At 39.1% G+C, this 17966-nt stretch overlaps 1 protein-coding gene across 1 annotated transcript; it reads left to right on the forward strand.

Moving 5' to 3' along the window:
- Positions 1 to 9151: 9151 nt before the first annotated feature.
- Positions 9152 to 17315, forward strand: LOC115424339 (acidic repeat-containing protein). Its single transcript, XM_030141545.1, has 6 exons — positions 9152 to 10217; positions 14439 to 14515; positions 14788 to 14856; positions 15699 to 15750; positions 15926 to 15962; positions 16046 to 17315. The coding sequence occupies exons 1-6, from the start codon at positions 9608 to 9610 to the stop codon at positions 16086 to 16088; spliced, it is 888 nt and encodes a 295-aa protein (XP_029997405.1). The 5' UTR covers positions 9152 to 9607; the 3' UTR covers positions 16089 to 17315.
- Positions 17316 to 17966: the final 651 nt, after the last annotated feature.

The raw sequence follows: 17966 nt of genomic DNA on the forward strand, positions 1-17966 counted from the left end.
GTCAGATCTGGCTGTTGAATGAGTCAATGCAGTGCACTTGCTATCATCTCTTCACCTCACAACACCCCATCTCACACTTTAAATGACATCCATTCTTAAGTATTTCATTTTACCCCAACACACCGGAGCCATTTAGAAGTCATGTATTGAGTTCTTACTCAAGCACTTAGCACACACTTCAAACTCAAACAGACAGGGAAATGTTGGAACAATGTTTCAGACATGTATCAGCTCTTATCCCAATTATATGATAACAGCAAGTTTTATTAAAGTCTCCATAGGAAGAAGGAAATAAATGGACAGCTAGTTATTTAAATGGGTCAAGTGAGTCAACACTGCCAGAGTCCGTCGTCCAAACTAAGAGAGAAGAAATGTCTTTGGCATGTCTGAGCTCATCTCCACTTTCAGCTACTTTGCAGTCTCCATCTTGATCTGATCTCCTCTCTCATTCTGTCCTTTGCTCTTTCAACTCAGCTGTTTCTCACTGCCACTGGTCTATCACCATTAGAAACATCATTACCAAGTTGTCCTCAAATCTTGACGAAAGATTATGCACCAGCCTGAAAATAGTGACTGAAGAGGAGATGGTGTAATTTTAAATACATTAATAGAAGGCTCCTCTAAATTAAATGTACCGGGTGGGGATTTGTTGGCTGTGCAGTTTTCTAGTAAATATTACTATTAATTTGACCTAATGAGAATTAATATCTCCCCAGAGCAACTCCTGTTCTTTACTTTCCTCCTGTCCACATGAGATGCAACAGCAGTAGTTCCAGTACTCATGACATAACTTACCCTTCCAGTTATCATTATATGGTGTTACTGGCCACCCAAAATGTCATTACTTTATATGACAGTAATTATTGAATTAGTATTAATTATTAATATATGTTGTGATATTGAGTTTCAAAGCTTAGATTTTGCAAGACTCATTTAATAGAGGATGGTGCCAGTGATTTATAAGTGATCATTTAACTTGAACTTTTTACACTTTTTCATTAAATTTGGACATTTTACAATATCATCAGTGAAACCAAGCCCTGAACTCACCAAAAGCAATTAAATGAATTTCCCTGACAAATTAACCTATTAAAAGATATGTCAGTACTCTGTTTCAGTGTCAGCTGAAAAATGAAATTATATGAAAGTATCACAATGGATAGAAACATTTTTGGGAACTCTCAGAGCAGTGGAGAGAAATAAGCACAATTCTTGTATTTACTGACTTCCATCTAGTTTGGTGTATGAGGTGTTTGAGAGGTTGCAGCCACTGACCTCTTTCCTCATACGTGTTTAGGTTAGAATTGACAGGGGGTGTGGATTACTGTGCTGGACCCACACAGGCAGAGCCAGCAAGGTTCACATTACACTGACTCCAACAGTGTGTGGTTTTAAATAGTGCGGTTGTCAACTCCTCCCCACACAAATCCATCTATTTTGAGGGCAGTGAGTAGGGGTGGGACAGACGAGTAGATGTGCTACAGATTGGTGTCAAGACTTGGCCTATATGCCTATACACTTTGGCTGCATGGGCAGGATGGCAATACTGGCTGTATAAAACTAGATTTTAATAGCATGCTCTGGGAATGATCCAGTACTTGCAGAACATAAAGTTTATGCATAATTTCACTTTAGTCATTTATTTTTTGTTCTTTTTCAATATTTTATTTATAGATTTTTTTAATTTTCAAGAACAGACATGAGATATATCACAAAAGAGAAAAAGTAAGAAAAAGAAATTCAGCTCCCTCCCGCCTCCCCCCCCCACCCCTAAGCAAATAAAACAGAGGACAACAACAAAAGTGACAATAACAAAAGCACTTTCTGCTCTAATTGGATACCAAAAAAAAGTATAACGGTACAATCAGCACCATTTTGAGTAGACGTCTACAATGATTTTTAGTACAGTATGAAAAAAATAACTGTAACTTTGAGAGTAAATATACAGTACATGGACTTAATACAGTGTGGTAGGCGCAAATACATACATATATTAGAATGTGTTCAGGGTCATTTTGACAGATAAGATAGGAATGGCTGCCACATCACATAGAACACTGTAGATTTGAGAGAAATGGGGAATCAGATCTTCTCCATATGCAGCAAGCTGTTCATTTCAGCCAACCAGGTTTTAAAAACCAGTATGTCTTCACCTGTCCAGTGGGTGAGTAGAATCCTTTTTGTCACAACCAAGCCATATTATATTGCCCTGTGTTTGAAATGGGACAGATTTAATAGACATCTGGTTTCCCCCAGGATGACAGTGTATGAGTCTGGTGTGAGGTCACAGTTGTATACGACAGAAAAACATTTAATAATATCAGACCAGAGCTTATTTAGTTTGGGGCAGGACCAGAAGAGATGGGCCAAAGTGCCCTCTGATGATTTACATTTTGGGCAGATTGATGATATACACTATATTGCCAAAAGTATTCACTCACCCATCCAAATAATCAGAATCAGGTGTTCCAATCACTTCCATGGCCACAGGTGTATAAAATCAAGCCCCTAGGCATGCAGACTGCTTTTACAAACATTTGTGACAGAATGGGTCGCTCTCAGGAGCTCAGTGAATTCCAGCGTGGAACTGTGATAGGATGCCACCTGTGCAACAAATCCAGTCGTGAAATTTCCTCGCTCCTAAATATTCCACAGTCAACTGTCAGCTGTATTATAAGAAAGTGGAAGTGTTTGGGAACGACAGCAACTCAGCCACGAAGTGGTAGGCCACGTAAACTGACAGAGCAGGGTCAGCGGATGCTGAGGCGCATAGTGCGAAGAGGTCGCCAACTTTCTGCAGAGTCAATCACTACAGACCTCCAAACTTCATGTGGCCTTCAGATTAGCTCCAGAACAGTGCACAGAGAGCTTCATGGAATGGGTTTCCATGGCTGAGCAGCTGCATCCAAGCCATACATCACCAAGTGCAATACAAAGCACCGGATACAGTGGTGTAAAGCACGCCACCACTGGACTCTAGAGCAGTAGAGGCGCATTCTCTGGAGTGACCAATCGCGCTTCTCCATCTGGCAATCTGATGGACGGGTCTGGGTTTGGCGGTCGCCAGGAGAACGATACTTGTCGGACCGCATTGTGCCAAGTGTAAAGTTTGGTGGAGGGGGGATTATGGTGTGGGGTTGTTTTTCAGGAGCTGGGCTTGGCCCCTTAGTTCCAGTGAAAGGAACTGGGAATGCTTCAGCACACGAAGACATTTTGGACAATTCCATGCTCCCAACTTTGTGGGAACAGTTTGGAGCTGGCCCCTTCCTCTTCCAACATGACTGTGCACCAGTGCACAAAGCAAGGTCCATAAAGACATGGATGACAGAGTCTGGTGTGGATGAACTTGACTGGCCTGCACAGAGTCCTGACCTCAACCCCATAGAACACCTTTGGGATGAATTAGAGCGGAGACTGAGAGCCAGGCCTTCTGTCCAACATCAGTGTGTGACCTCACAAATGCGCTTCTGGAAGAATGGTCCAAAATTCCCATGAACACACTCCTAAACCTTGCGGACAGCCTTCCCAGAAGAGTTGAAGCTGTTATAGCTGCAAAGGGTGGACCCACGTCATATTGAACCCCATAGACTAGGAATGGGATGGCACTGAAATTCATATGCGAGTCAAGGCAGGTGAGCAAATACTTTTGGCAATATAGTGTAGATGGGTTAAATGAGTGTAATAGGGTATGGCAGCATCAGCATCAGCTACGACCACAAGGCAAGCCCCGCACCCGATGGCTCGACGTCATTGTGGGCGACCTCCAACAACATGGAGTTACCATGGAGGACACAGAGCAGCTGGCACAAGACCGCCAGTGATGGAAAACACTGGTTCACCTGGTCGGCTCAACGCACTGGAACGGGGCACCCACCCCATCGCAGGAGCCCTAGTAATAGGGTATGGGTCTAGTGCAGCCTATGAATCACTTTAAACTGGATGAGTTAGTGTCTAGAGTTTATGGAACAGCTGTTAAGAGCTTTAAGACTTGTTTCCCAACTCTCATTGTCAATTGTCAGACCAAGATCTTCCACCCAAGCTTCTTTTAAGTGTTGTGTGGAGACCGGTTCTTATGTTATAAAAGATTCCACGAATTTCGTAACTAGTTTCTTTGAGTGGGGGGCCTGATTCAGGAGAGTATATAAACTGATTGCTGCAGATGCGATCTCGAAGTTAGGCAAGTTGCAGTGCAGTGCAGACATAATCTCCTATCTGAAGGTAATGGAAAAGTGGGAACCTGGGGGTCAGAACCTTTCCCTCATCTGTGTAAAAGTGGCAAAAGAGTTGTCTATATAAAGATCTGCGATAGTGGTGATACCTTTGTTTTTCCAAATTGTCAATGAGTTATCAGTGAAAGAAGGGGGAAAGTCATGGTTGTGGCAAACAGGGGTGTATACAGAGATGTCAAATAGAGCAAGTGCTTTCCTAACTTGATTCCAAATTTTTAGACAGTTTATAAGAATAAAATTATCACCTGTGATGGTTTTTAGAGGTATGTTTTTAGAGAAGAGAAGAGCAGGGAGAGAGCACTTGGAAAGTTCCTGCTTGATCGCAAGCCATGAAGGGGTGGAGGTTTTGACTGTCTGGGTATGCACCTTGCCAATATAACATCACTATGCAATTGGCAGCCCAGTAGTAAAGCTGAAAGTTGGGTGGGTTTAGAACCCCCATACTCTTGGGTTTGCATAAGGGTCTCTTAGCTATACCATGTATTTTATATCCCCAGACAAACGGAAGGACAATAGAATTGAATAACTTAAAGAAAGACTTAAGTATAAAAATAGGTCGATTCTGGAACAGGTATAGAAACGTGGGGAGAGCCTCCATTTTAACTGCATTAACCCGACCTATCATAGATAAAGGTAGATTTCTCCAGGTCTCAATGTTGGATTTCAGTTTGTCTACCAGATAGTTCCTTTTCTAAATGGGTTTGGGATCTTTAGGGATGACCACTCCAAAATATTTAATTTTATCTGTAGAAATATGGAAGGGCATATTTTTAACAAGTATTGGGTTCAACTCCCCCTTAACCTGCATATATTCAATTTTGTCCCAGTTTATGGTGCAGCCAGAAAGCTCCCTAAATTAAGCTTCAGTAAGGGAGGTAGGGATTCTTCAGGGAGAGAAAGAAACAGAACCACATCATCTGCGTAAAGGGTGATGTGGTGATCTACCTTGCCTAATATCAGTGGGTTATGCAAGGATGATTTTTTATTCTAATAGCAAGGGGCTCCATGGCAAGTGCAAATAATAATGGGCTTGAAGGGTATCCTTGTTGGCAGGAGTGGTGTAAAGAGAAGGCCCGTGATTTCTCACAATTGGAAATAGCTAATGCCTTTGGGCTGCTGTATAACATTTCAACCCAGGACATACAATTCTTGACCAGGCCAAATTCCCTCATCGCTGTTAAAATGTGTCTCCATTCTATCTGATCAAAGGCTTTCTGGGCATCAAGCACTAAAACAGCAATACTTGCATCTTTATAATATTTAGAATACATTATATTCATTAATCATCTGACATTAAAGAGAGAAAGTCTTCCTGGGATAAATGTGGTCTGGTCATAATGGATTATAGTTACTATACACCTATTAAGTCTGTTTGCAAGGATCTTACTAAATATCTTCAGGTCACAGCCAAAGAGGGCAATAGAACGGTATGATGCTGAATTGGACTCATCTTCATCCTTTTTTAATATCAGAGATATGTTAGCTGAATACAAGGATTCAGGGAGTTGTCCTGTTGCAATAGAATGATTGAACATCCATAGGATGATCAGGGCGATTTAGTCTGAGTATGCTTTATAGAACTCTATGCCATCCCGGTCTGGTCCAACAGCTTTCCCATTAGAGAAAGAACAAATTGCCTCTGTGACCTCCTCTAAAGTTATTTCTGAATTTAATTTGGTGTGTGCTGAGGTACACAGTTTGGGCAGGAGCAGGGCACTGAGAAAATCTGAAATCTGAGTTGTATCAGCGGTGATTCGTGAGGAGTAGAGGTTCTCATAAAACTCACAAAAACAGCTGTTAATCTGTTTTGGGTCTGTAGAGACAGAACCTGTTTTTTACATTTTATTTTACCAATTGATCTTTTGGCTTGAGTTGGTGTGCTAATAATTTATCTGGCTTGTCGCTCATTTCATAGTGTTTTTGTTTCATTTTTAGTAACATTTTACTGACTGATCGGAGAGAATAGAGTGTGATTCAAATTTCTTGTTTCATTATGTCACTAAGTGTGGATTGTACTCCTTCTCAAGTGCAGAGTTTAGTGGTGATTTCAGACATTACTTCCTGTTTGTACTTTTTCAGTTTGGCTTTGTAAGCTATAGTATTGGCTTCACATCACTACTTTGAAGGCTTCCCATAAAGTGGAGTCATTTATGTCAGAAGTGTCAATCTCTGTCAAGTAGGCTGTGATTAAACTGCTAATTTGTTTGCTCTTCATGGCTTTGTTTGTTTCAGTCAATTCCTCACATCATTTCTCTAGGGCTGTAATACGGGTCTCATTGTCGGTGGTACACTACTCCAAGTTAGTGATAGTTCTGTGTGGTTGGTGAGAAAAGTTTGGACTGCATTCATTTTAGAGTCCAGCATGGTGAATCTGGTGCTGATATCATCTTCTACCTTCTGGATAGCTGCTAAGATGTTAGCCATAGAGGGCAGAGAGGCCGATGTGCTGGTGCTGGAGTTGTTAGCCATGCTAGTGGTTAACCTAGCATTATTGTCATCAACATCAGATGTAGCTTTACCTTACTTTTCGGGAGACCGTTTTTGATGGGTTTGTATCCCCTTATGAATTTGTCACCTTTTGTTCATTTTGTCAGCAGTGCAAGGGTGTTTTATGGTGTATTTCTGGTGAAGGTTGCACAGCCGCTCAAAAAATCCTCTACCCCATGTGGTGCACAGTAGTGCCTCCCCACTTTTGTCATTTGGTGATAAAAACATGAAACTTATTTCTGTTGCACATAAAGTACTTGGCACCATTCATAGTATTCACGTTAGGAAATTAGGTGATTAGGTGAGCATTTAGCTCTGCTGTTCCCATTATTGGTGACCTCCAGTGGTCCCTTTGCTGCATTGAAGTGCAGGTTTAGATGAGGACACCACAGCTTCACAAGTGGAATGAATTAACAATATTAACAAAGCACATGTGAATCATAGACTGTATATAAAAACTGGAGGAAGCCACAGTCTATAAACCCATAGGTTTCTAGACTGCAGTACTGAAGCCCAAAGTTTGGGACTTTTGGCTTAGATAAGAGGGTGGACCATGGAAAAGAAAAGGGAGGAAAAACTCACAAAGACTAACTTACTGAAACTTAACACAAACACTAGCATTTTCTTTTTTGCCAACTTTCAAAAGGTTGCTTCAAAGTCACTTGACATTTTATTGAAAAGTGACTACTTTCACATTAAATGCCAATGCCAAGTAATTTCAGCTATGTAATCTTAAAACACGGAGCTCAGTTTGACATTTGATAAGAATCTTTCTCTCTTTTTTATCAGTAGGGGTTCACACACATAAACATGCACATGCACTACACACCAAAATTCATCTTCTGCCTTTAACCCCTCACTATGTGCATGCATTACACATCGCATACTAGGAGCAGTGGGCTCGCCATTTCAGGTGCCCAGGGAGCAAATGGGAGGGTTAAGTGCATTGCTCAAGGGCACATCAGCCAACAAATCTCCACCAGTCCAGGGAATCGAACAGGCGACCCTTCGGACACAACTCTCCAGCCAACTCTCCATCCATCTCGGCCGCAGCTGCCTAGATTACCCATTGTGTAAATGTTGCAGTAAGAAGTAGCTCACCTTATTAGCAGGCTAGCAGATAGACAACATTCCTGAATTAATGCTAATTTTTGCTAATGTAGCTAAGTTACACTAATAGGCGGGGTGTTTTTAGTTAAGTACTAGCAAACTTGGCACAACAGAATCCTCTGGTAGTTTTGTCAGTGTAACTTCTCAACCACAACTACTATATAGCTGTTAAATATGTTATTTTCAATAAACAAACGCTCTGAATGTCCATCTCAACAAGTTTATAAAGATCTACCCTGTACAGTTGTTGTGAATTGTGAACTTAGATATAGAGGCCAAACACATTTTTATTTATGGGATGGGCACAAGTCATTTTAACATTGGAGTCTACAGGGCTGACTTCCTTCAGTGCCCGTCAGTGGCCATTCAAAAAACTGCTTGTTTTGGCACTTCCGTGTTGGCATCATCTTTCAGGCTTGGTGGTTGACGCTTGAGCTAACCTCAGTCCACCACACTTGATAAATGTGGCCTGAAGAAAATAAAACAAACAAAAAAAAAAAACAGACTAAAAAAACTGGTGTTTAGTTGTTGTTAAGCACTGGACACACCGTTTTCCAGCTTGGATATATATGAGTTAGAAAAAAAAAATCAAAACCAATAATACTTAAATGTGTCTTTATCTCACGGTAAAATGGTCTTGTCACTTTTTAAAAGTCATTTAACTTTGCATAAATACGTATGAAGAAATTTTGTTGGGGACACCAAAAATAACTCATAACTAGGAATGAGTTGTCCTGACTTGTCCTAGATTGGAAGGTCAGTCAAGGGGAAATGTTGGACTCATGAACCTCTGGAGAAAAGGTCAAGAGGTCACTAAGATCATTAATTATCATTCTCTTGGATCATAAAAGTCTATACCTAATGCCAAATGGAACACTGTCCACTATGTGTTGGGATACCATACTCTGGTCTGTAGAACGAACCAATCTCCCAACTGACCTACATACATAGGTTAAGTGCTCAGCTGTTTACTTCAAGACCAGGACATTATTACACATGGTTAGTACTCAGACCAAATACATGCCCATATCTTTATTACTCTATACCCCCCAAAAATTATTTGCCTTCTTCCTTTCACAATATAAATTTATCATGCCAACACTAATGTCTGCCACGGTCCTCCGTAACTTGAAAGGTTGAGCATTTGTTCTAAAGTTAAACTTGAGCATTTGATGATGATGGAAAAGCTCATTCCTTATATCCCCCTCCAATCACTCCCTTCTCCTCTAAGTATCCTAACTTATGGATAGTGCAGACCTGCCCACCAGCATTTGCCACTGTCAGTCACCCTGACTGCCCCCCTTCTTCTCAGCTTACCCCATAGGTTGGTCTCACTCTTTTTCTGTCGCTCTCATATTAGTCTTGTCTGTGTCTCCACCGTTGACCAGTTACTGGTGGCTCTCCTCTCAGCTTTTTATTGCAGTCTTCACTGATCACACAAGTGCTTCATTGGACTAAAAGTAACCATTGTCTTATTGTGATCCCAGACTGAAAGGGAGGACACCTGCTTTTCCAAAGGATCATTTCTGCCAGGAGTTGGGAACAAGTGTCTGGATCTCTGCTTGGAATATCTCCTCTACACTGGACCTTGCCTTTTGGATACCAATATAACCGGTGTCCATTCCCTACCATAGCAGTCTGTCTGAGTGTGTATACGTGTGAGTGGGGTTGAATCTGTGAGTGTGTGTGTGGGGGACAAAGAGGCAACAAGCTGCAGTCCTGGACTTCTGCAGTGATTCCAGGTTAATTCCTCATTAGTTGGCCCAGTCTTGGCTGTTAATATGGCATCGTTGAGAAGTTTCATTCTTGCGCTTTTGCTGGCGCTGCTTTGCTCCTTCCACACCCCTCTGGCTCCCTCTGTCAAAGCGCAGGATCTGCCATTCCATTCTGAGCATGGCCTGATGGCTGATGATGATGATGATGACGACGACGATGATGATGATGATGGAGATGATGATGATGATGATGACGACGATGATGATGACGACGATGATGATGACGATGACGACGACGACGACGATGATGACGACGATGATGATGACGATGATGATGATGACGATGATGATGATGACGACGATGACGACGATGATGACGATGACGACGACGATGACGACGACGACGACGATGATGACGACGATGATGATGATGACGATGATGATGATGACGACGATGATGATGACGACGACGACGATGATGATGATGACGACGACGACGATGACGACGACGATGATGATGATGACGACGATGATGATGACGATGATGATGATGATGACGACGACGATGACGATGACGACGATGATGATGACGATGATGATGATGATGATGATGATGACGACGACGATGATGATGACGATGATGATGATGATGACGACGACGATGATGATCATGAAGGTCAGTAACTCTAAATGTTTTTGTTATTCGGTTTGTTTACAGTGCCATGTCCTCATATCCATATCTTCCACATATACACACATATGTCTGAAACACACTACGTAGTGCTAAAGAACCACCTAACCGTGATTTCAGAAAATGACATATAGAACCAGAATACCTGTTTTTACCAGGTTGGACTTTCACAAAACCATGTCCAGATAACAGTTTTTATGGCTTCTGCTTTAACATCTGCTTCAGACGCAAATGTGTGCACATAGAGGACAGTGCACGAAAGGGGAGGAGCTAAGTCAAGCATTAGCCACTCCCCTCTCGTTAACATTCTTACAACCTCATCATCTCTGTGTTAGTTCTTTGTCTCAGAGCACATAGGTAATCAGAGTCCCTCCTCCACCCCTTTCCAGCTGTCCTTTTCCCTTGCTGTCTCTGACACTGTGTTCTTTTCCCTGCTTAACTATAGAGTTATGAGCACTCTGGGGAAATTGAACTGGCCCATCTGAAGTCCAACTGTCCGAAGTCCTTCAAACAGTACACTAGATATGAACTTGGGGACTGCAGAAGCACTGATTTGAGGGAGAGAAAGAACAAAAACCGATTTCACACAAACCAAGCTTGACTTGAAAATCAGTCACTGGGGTCAGATCTTTTGATTTGTGTTTCATTTGAAAAGAATGGTTCATCTACAAGGATCTTCCTTTCTCATTTGTTTTGGATCAGACTGACCTGCATATGTGTCTTTATGTGAATTTACAGAGAAAGAAAGAAATAACAAAGAAAGAAAGAAAGAAAGAAAGACAGTGATATGGGGGGGGGGGGGGGTGTAATTAAGATGCAAAATAATTACACAGAGGGACAATAAAGCGTGAGAAGAGGTGCAGGAGGGCCACCAAATTCATTCATTCAAAGACGTAGTGTACCAACAGATGCAAAGTTTCTCTCTTTCTCCATATCTCTCAATCTCTTTCTTTCTCTGTGGAACATTGATGCCGCTATTTGTTGAAATTGTGTAACAGAATTTATTTTCAAGTCTAGTGTGTGCACTTGTAAAATCGCTGACACAGATAAGGTAATAGAATAATTTTCAGTGTATCTATGAACAGTGTAATAATATTGATACCTCGTTTTATTATCTAAACTGCTCATGTTCTGAATCCTTAGAAAAAACAACTTTGATGCAAAACTCAGTAGCTTTCATTAACCATAAACAGTTGTTTTGAGTGTCATGCATTTCCCTGTCTTTTTAATGTTTATTTGGCACTGTAGTCATTGGAAACAGTTATTTGATTCATTTATGAAACTAAGTTGAACTCCTTGTTTATTTTGAAATGTACAACAGTTTATTTGCTGACATCATTTGTCAGCAATTTGTGGAGAGAGTGTTTGGGAAAAGAGAGAAACATCTCTTTCTAATAGAGAAAATTGAAGAGCTAAAGCTCTGTATCAAGAAGTCAAGAGATGAAATGGTTGTCTGCTTTTTCTACTCTTGTTTGACAAAAATGTGACTTAGTGATGACTGTGAACATCTATGTGTGAAAAATGTGACAATCACCACTGTCAATGTCTTTAACCCTACTTTCCTTCATTAAATAAATCAAATGATCTTAAACTGCCTAAATGCAAATCTGTTATGACACACATGACTGTATTAGATGTACCTGAAACAATGGAAAGCATCATCAACAATGATGGAATGTACTTTTATCACAGTTCTGTAACTAAATACAGTTTTTAAGTACAAGATTGTACTTTGAGTGTTTCCATTTTCTGCACTTTTATACTTCCACTTCATTTGTCTGCTTTAGTTCCTTTTCAGATCAAATTTTTCATCCCCTTCCAATCCATGCTATGCTTGAGTGTAAACCATAATTGTCATTGTTGCTAACTCATCATTGAACCAAAAAGACCAGAATGGACTAAACTAGCACTGACTCTAATATGAGACTTTGACGTTTTTAGTGCCTACCGTAAAGGAAGAAGACTGAAGAGGGATTTATTTGGTTGCAATCTGCAACCTCAACACTATGTGGTTAGATTATTTCTAGATTACATTACATTACATTACATTAGATAGAACTTTATTGACCCCTCAGGCAGGGTCTCTTCTCAGTGAAATGAATGGAGTAAGCATTACACACTGAACCTTTTAACTACATGCTATATATGTAAACCCTGTGAGAATCACAAACTTTTTATCACTACATATTATGTGTCTGTGGGACACAGTAGTTAGTAAGTAGTTTTGCATTCACTGAAAAAGTGTAAGAAAACTTTAGTCTTGGCCAAATATGTTCTGAAAATATTCTCTTAAGCGAGTGGAATTAAACTGTATTGAACTGAGATTTAAAATAAATCAACTCAGACATGACTTCCATGGTGTAAGTTCTTGCCTACACATTCTCACTCTCAACTTACACATACTGATACTTGGTCAGAGCATCATTTTTTCGACACATGGAGAAGGTGTCTTTTTTTGTCCGTAGGGTAATCAGATAGACATTCAGACCACGTCATGGTTATAGGTTGAGTAGGTTTAGATATAAAAGCCACTTGGGTAGGGTTATAAAAGGGTTGGTGGAAGGGCTGAAAGAAGAAAGACAAAGAGAAAGCAAAAAATACATCCAGGACATGAACCCAGGCCTACTGTAAGTCTACAGTCTCAGCTTTTGCCTACTTGTCACCAGGCCCGTGTTGTCCTTGGTTTCCATCCCTTCACATCTGAAATTTACATTACAGAGGGACCTTGAGCATTGAAATGACAATGTCATTCATTTCCAGATGATGAAAACACAAACTAGTGAAGCTCGTTGAAATGGAATAAACAAGCTTGCAGCCACACACTGGCTTAAACATTGTGGGTGAACCTGTAAGTGGAATGGTGCAAGTGTGTTCCACCAATCAATGTTCTTCAACACTAAGCTCCACCCCTCAAGAATTTGAGGGAATCTGACAAATCCTACCCCTCTAATTGCCAAGACCAAATGCAATATGTGATGACTTCTAGTAATTATCCTCAACTATACCATTTTCATGGATCTTTTGATACTTAGTACAAGAATGCCGGATCTGAAAACTTTTAACGATATTGCTGGTTTAAATTCAGATGCACACAGAATGTGCACAAAACTGTTCCTGCTCCAACCCCTCCATCTCTGCTCCTCTTTTCCCCTTCCCTTTCCCTTCTCCTTTAGTCTTACAGACATGTATGTAGATAGGTTAAAAGCACTGTAAGGCTTACATTTCTGATTTCAAGTTGAATTTTTGAGTTGTTTTCATATTCATGGTTATAATCTATAAAGGACACTTTGTAGGTGACTTTATAGACATGCACTTTCCTGTCAGTACAATCTAGATTTTCCTCATGTTCCCCTATGGGTTCTGCATTTTGTCTGTTTTTGGATTTTGCCTACCCACCTTGGGCCCTATGCCACCAAACAGGTTTAGCCAACGCAGGATCCTCTTTGATACCTGAATTGACACCATAGTCGTACCCCAGTCGTCCAAAGGGCAGGATGTGAGGACTCAAGTGTGAGAACAGGTTCCCTTCAGGTCTGCTCTATGCTCAAATCGTTGTTCCTATGAACTTCAAGATGTCAGTTGAGACATTCTTTATAAAAAGTGAATTGTGATCAAACAGAAGGCCTTTCTCCACCAATACTCCTTGGAACCTTTATTACCAGGAATTTCTTCTTCTGTGTAAAAGAATTTCTGGTAATTTGCGTCGCTTGCATTTCCTCTGCACCTCAGGGTTCCGAGATATTGAAGTCACTGATATATATATATGTATGTATATATATATATATATATATATATATATATATATATATATATATATATATATATATATATATATATATATATATATATATATATATATATATATGGCTGTTGTGTGTCCTTTTCCTGTGCTTGAGCAACTTACAATTTCAGCATGAAATTACAAACTGCATTTGTCAGCCATTTACCAAAAGTTCATCAATCATTAAAGTCAAGTACACATGTATACTGCGGACAGCAGGCCTCCCACACTTTTGCAGCCAGACCATGTTAGCATTTCATTTTCCACAGACTCCATTTCTCTGTTGTCTGAATTGTGCTATAAATAAAATCCTATAAAGTTGATCATATAATTAATGGTTTAACTGTATTTCAATAAAGTACAAGTCTGAAATTCTGTGTAAATTATTTTAAGAATAATTTTTTAACTATCAATATTACATGTAGATGATGATGATGACGACGATGATGAAGATGATGAATATCACACGGGGTCTCTGTGCTCCCTCTGTGAATTCTGTGAGGTATGTCTTACTAGCAACAATAACAGAATCAAGTATGCAATTAAATATCTTTTTAAATAATTTAGCTAACATTTTGAAACTAAAATCCTATTCACAGTATGAGGATTTTGTCTGTTGGAAAAATGTACCCAACTATTGTAAAGTTCAAACAGCTGGAATGTGTTCCATATTATGTACAGATAGAGTCGTGCACTCTGCTGGTGTTCAGGTTCTGTGGACTTAACTCAGTCTCTGATAATCCGCTGTTCTTTCTTCATAAACTTATCTTTCAGCATTGTGATGAATGTGATAAATGTCCTTGTGATGAAGGAGATAAGTCGGAACACTGTGATGACTGCAACGTGAGTAACTAACTATAACGTGATAACTACGTACAGTATTGAATCCATGTTTCTGTCTTACACACTTTATATTGATGTCATGGACACTATTGTAATTGTGATGCTCTTACAAAAGGCAGTCAAACATTACCTGCATAGGCATGTTTCCATAAATGTTTTTAATGTGCACACAGAAATTTTACAGTGTGAAATATATCTAAAAACAGCTACATTCAAACAAATCTTGTTGAATTTTGCTAAACGTTTTTTTTTTTCCCCCCAAAGACTTAAATGCCCTTTTTTGAATAAGCCAAATTTTCTTCTGGATTTTACATGAACATTTAACTCACATTATTAATTATCCTCTCAGTTTTTTGCTGCATCTTCCCAGATATTCTGATCAAGTGTGCAAACTTGTCTGGTACTGACAGAATTGATGAGGAGAGTGTTTCATCTGTGGAAAATCAAATTTTGATAGAGTGCTTTTGCCCACCTTGGAAAGACAAACACTTCAGACAAATGAATATGTTAATAACATTGCTGTCACATATAATTCTAAGGGTTTCCTATTTGTGCTTTTGCACATGTGACGGTGTACAGTACGTGTAGAGTATGTGGATGCCTCTGTAAGGGATTATCCTTCTAGGTTTGAATAACAAACCAAACACAGACATGCATTTATTGATTGATATTAATATTATTATTTGTTGTTATTGCTATTTGCTTTGCAGTTATCTCATAAAATTTTATAGAGTACTTTTACTGGTAGGAAAAGCATGAACAGTTCAGACAGACAATATCCTAGTAATAGTTTATACATTCTTCATTTCTTTTATAATGTTATATAATTTTTTTGTTTGCAGATGTGCAAGTTCTGCCATGTGTGTCCTGTTTGCGAAACGGTTTGTAAGCCTGGTGAGTAAATGCAGAGCTACCAAAGTGTGACACAAACTCTGTTTTGTGACAAGATTAAATGCAAAGAAACATCTAACCTGCTCAGTTCCATTCTTAAAAAAAAGAAAAAAAAAAGAAGAAAAGAATCCATGCCAGTGTAACTGCAGCTCATATATACATGGTCTCTTTTCTTTAGGAGGTTTTATTGATGAAGTAACAGGTTCAATCTACAAGTAAGTCATACATCAACCGACCTTAAACCTGTTTGTAAGGATGTATATCCCCGTGTGTGAACTGTTTGTCTTTGTACCCACAGGACTGTAGCCGATGTCTTTGATGATGAAGATGACGACAACTAAAACCCAACCATATGTTGCCACCATGTGGCCAAAGTACCTAATGTTTCACCTTCCCTTCAGATTTTCATTGTCATTTTTGTCTTTTTCCTTGAGAATATTGAGAATACATTTGCTCACAGATGATTCAATAGAAATTTTTAAAATAATAACTTAATATATTTGTGTATTGTTATCTGACAACTTGTACTTTTACGGAAAAATATATATTTAAAGTCATATTTGTTCTATTCAAATGCAAAGGGACATGTCAAATAAAAGAAGAGGAGATATTTTCTTTTTTTTTTAATTTATTGATTTGACCCAGCTGCAATTTTACTTTAATATAAATACAGTATTTTATAACTCAATTTCCTTGACACCAACACAAGCAGAAATAATCCAGCAGAGGGTACTACATCTTATCATTAATAACATACGGAACCTTCATATTCAAATATACTGTGACACACCTTAAAGCCGCAGTGGTTTATAGCTTTTTGGCATTATTGGGCAAAAATCTCTAAATGACCTTTCAGAATACTGTTGTTCAAGTGGCCTGAGAGCAAAATGAATTATACTTCTATCTCTGGATTCTGTTCTCAGAATGGAGTTTCCCTGAGTTTGCATGGTTCTCCAGGTATGTCAGCTTCCTCCCACAGTCCACAGACATGCACCACAGTAGGTTAACTGTCAGGTGTGAATGTGAGAGTGAATGAGTGCATTTTATATGTCAAATATGAACTGTAAACTGGCAGTCTGTCTAATGTGTGTCCCAGCGTTGTCAGAACTGGGTAAATCATTGCATTCTGTAAATAAAAACAGAAGGAAGTTGAAGGAGCACCATGCAACTAATTAGGTGCATTGGAAACAGGTCAGTAACATGACTGGGTATAAAAGGAGAATCTTAGACAGAATCTTCTAGAAGTAAAATGGGGAGGTAACCAATCTGCAAAAAAAAAATTGCATCTACAAATTGTGGAACAATTTCAAAATAATGTTCCTCGGCATAAAATTGAAAAGATTTTAAATATCTACTTATGTACAGTACATAGAATAATCAAAAGATATCAAGTATCTGGGGAAACCTGTGTGCAAGGAACAAGATCATGGGCATCAAGTCAGCCTTGGATGACCACACTGCAAAAATCAAAATCTTACCAAGTGTATTTTTCTCATTCCTGGTCAAAATATCTCATCACAGTTAAAATAAGGCATAATCACCTAAAGATTACCTTGTAAGTGAGATATAAGAACTTAATGTTAGACAATAGATCTTGAAAATTTTATGTCAAGATGATTTCCACTTGTTCCATTGGCAGATTTTTTTTTTTTTTGCTTAATTCAAGATTTGTTCTGCTTAATTCAAGCAAAAAAAAAAATCTGCAAATGGAACATGTGAAAATTATCGTGGTAAGATTTATTGATATAAGCTTTTCAAGATCTACTGTCTAAAAGTAAGTTCTTATGTCCCACTGAAAAGTTACTCTTTAGGTGATTATGGCTTATTTTAAGTGTGATGAGATATTTTGACTAGAAATGAGAAAAATACACTTTATAAGATTTTGATTTTTGCAGTGTATAATATTCAGAATTTCAGTAGCACTACTCTAAAACCAGGCATGATACTGTAATAGAAATCACTGCATGGATACAAAATAATTTCCAGAAATCATCTGTGAACAGTTTGGTGAATAGTCCATCCTTACTGCAGGTTAAAGCTCTATCATACAAAGAAGACATAAGTGAATATGACCCAGAAACACTGTCGTCTTCTCTGCGTTCCAAAGCTGATTTAAAATGGACTCAGACGTGGAATACTGCTCTGTTGTCGGACAAATCGAAATTTGAAATTCTTTTTGGAAATCATGGACACTGTGTCCTCTGAACTGAAGAGGAGAG

This window comes from Sphaeramia orbicularis, chromosome 8 (assembly GCF_902148855.1).
Source record: "Sphaeramia orbicularis chromosome 8, fSphaOr1.1, whole genome shotgun sequence".
Lineage (NCBI taxonomy): Eukaryota > Metazoa > Chordata > Actinopteri > Kurtiformes > Apogonidae > Sphaeramia > Sphaeramia orbicularis.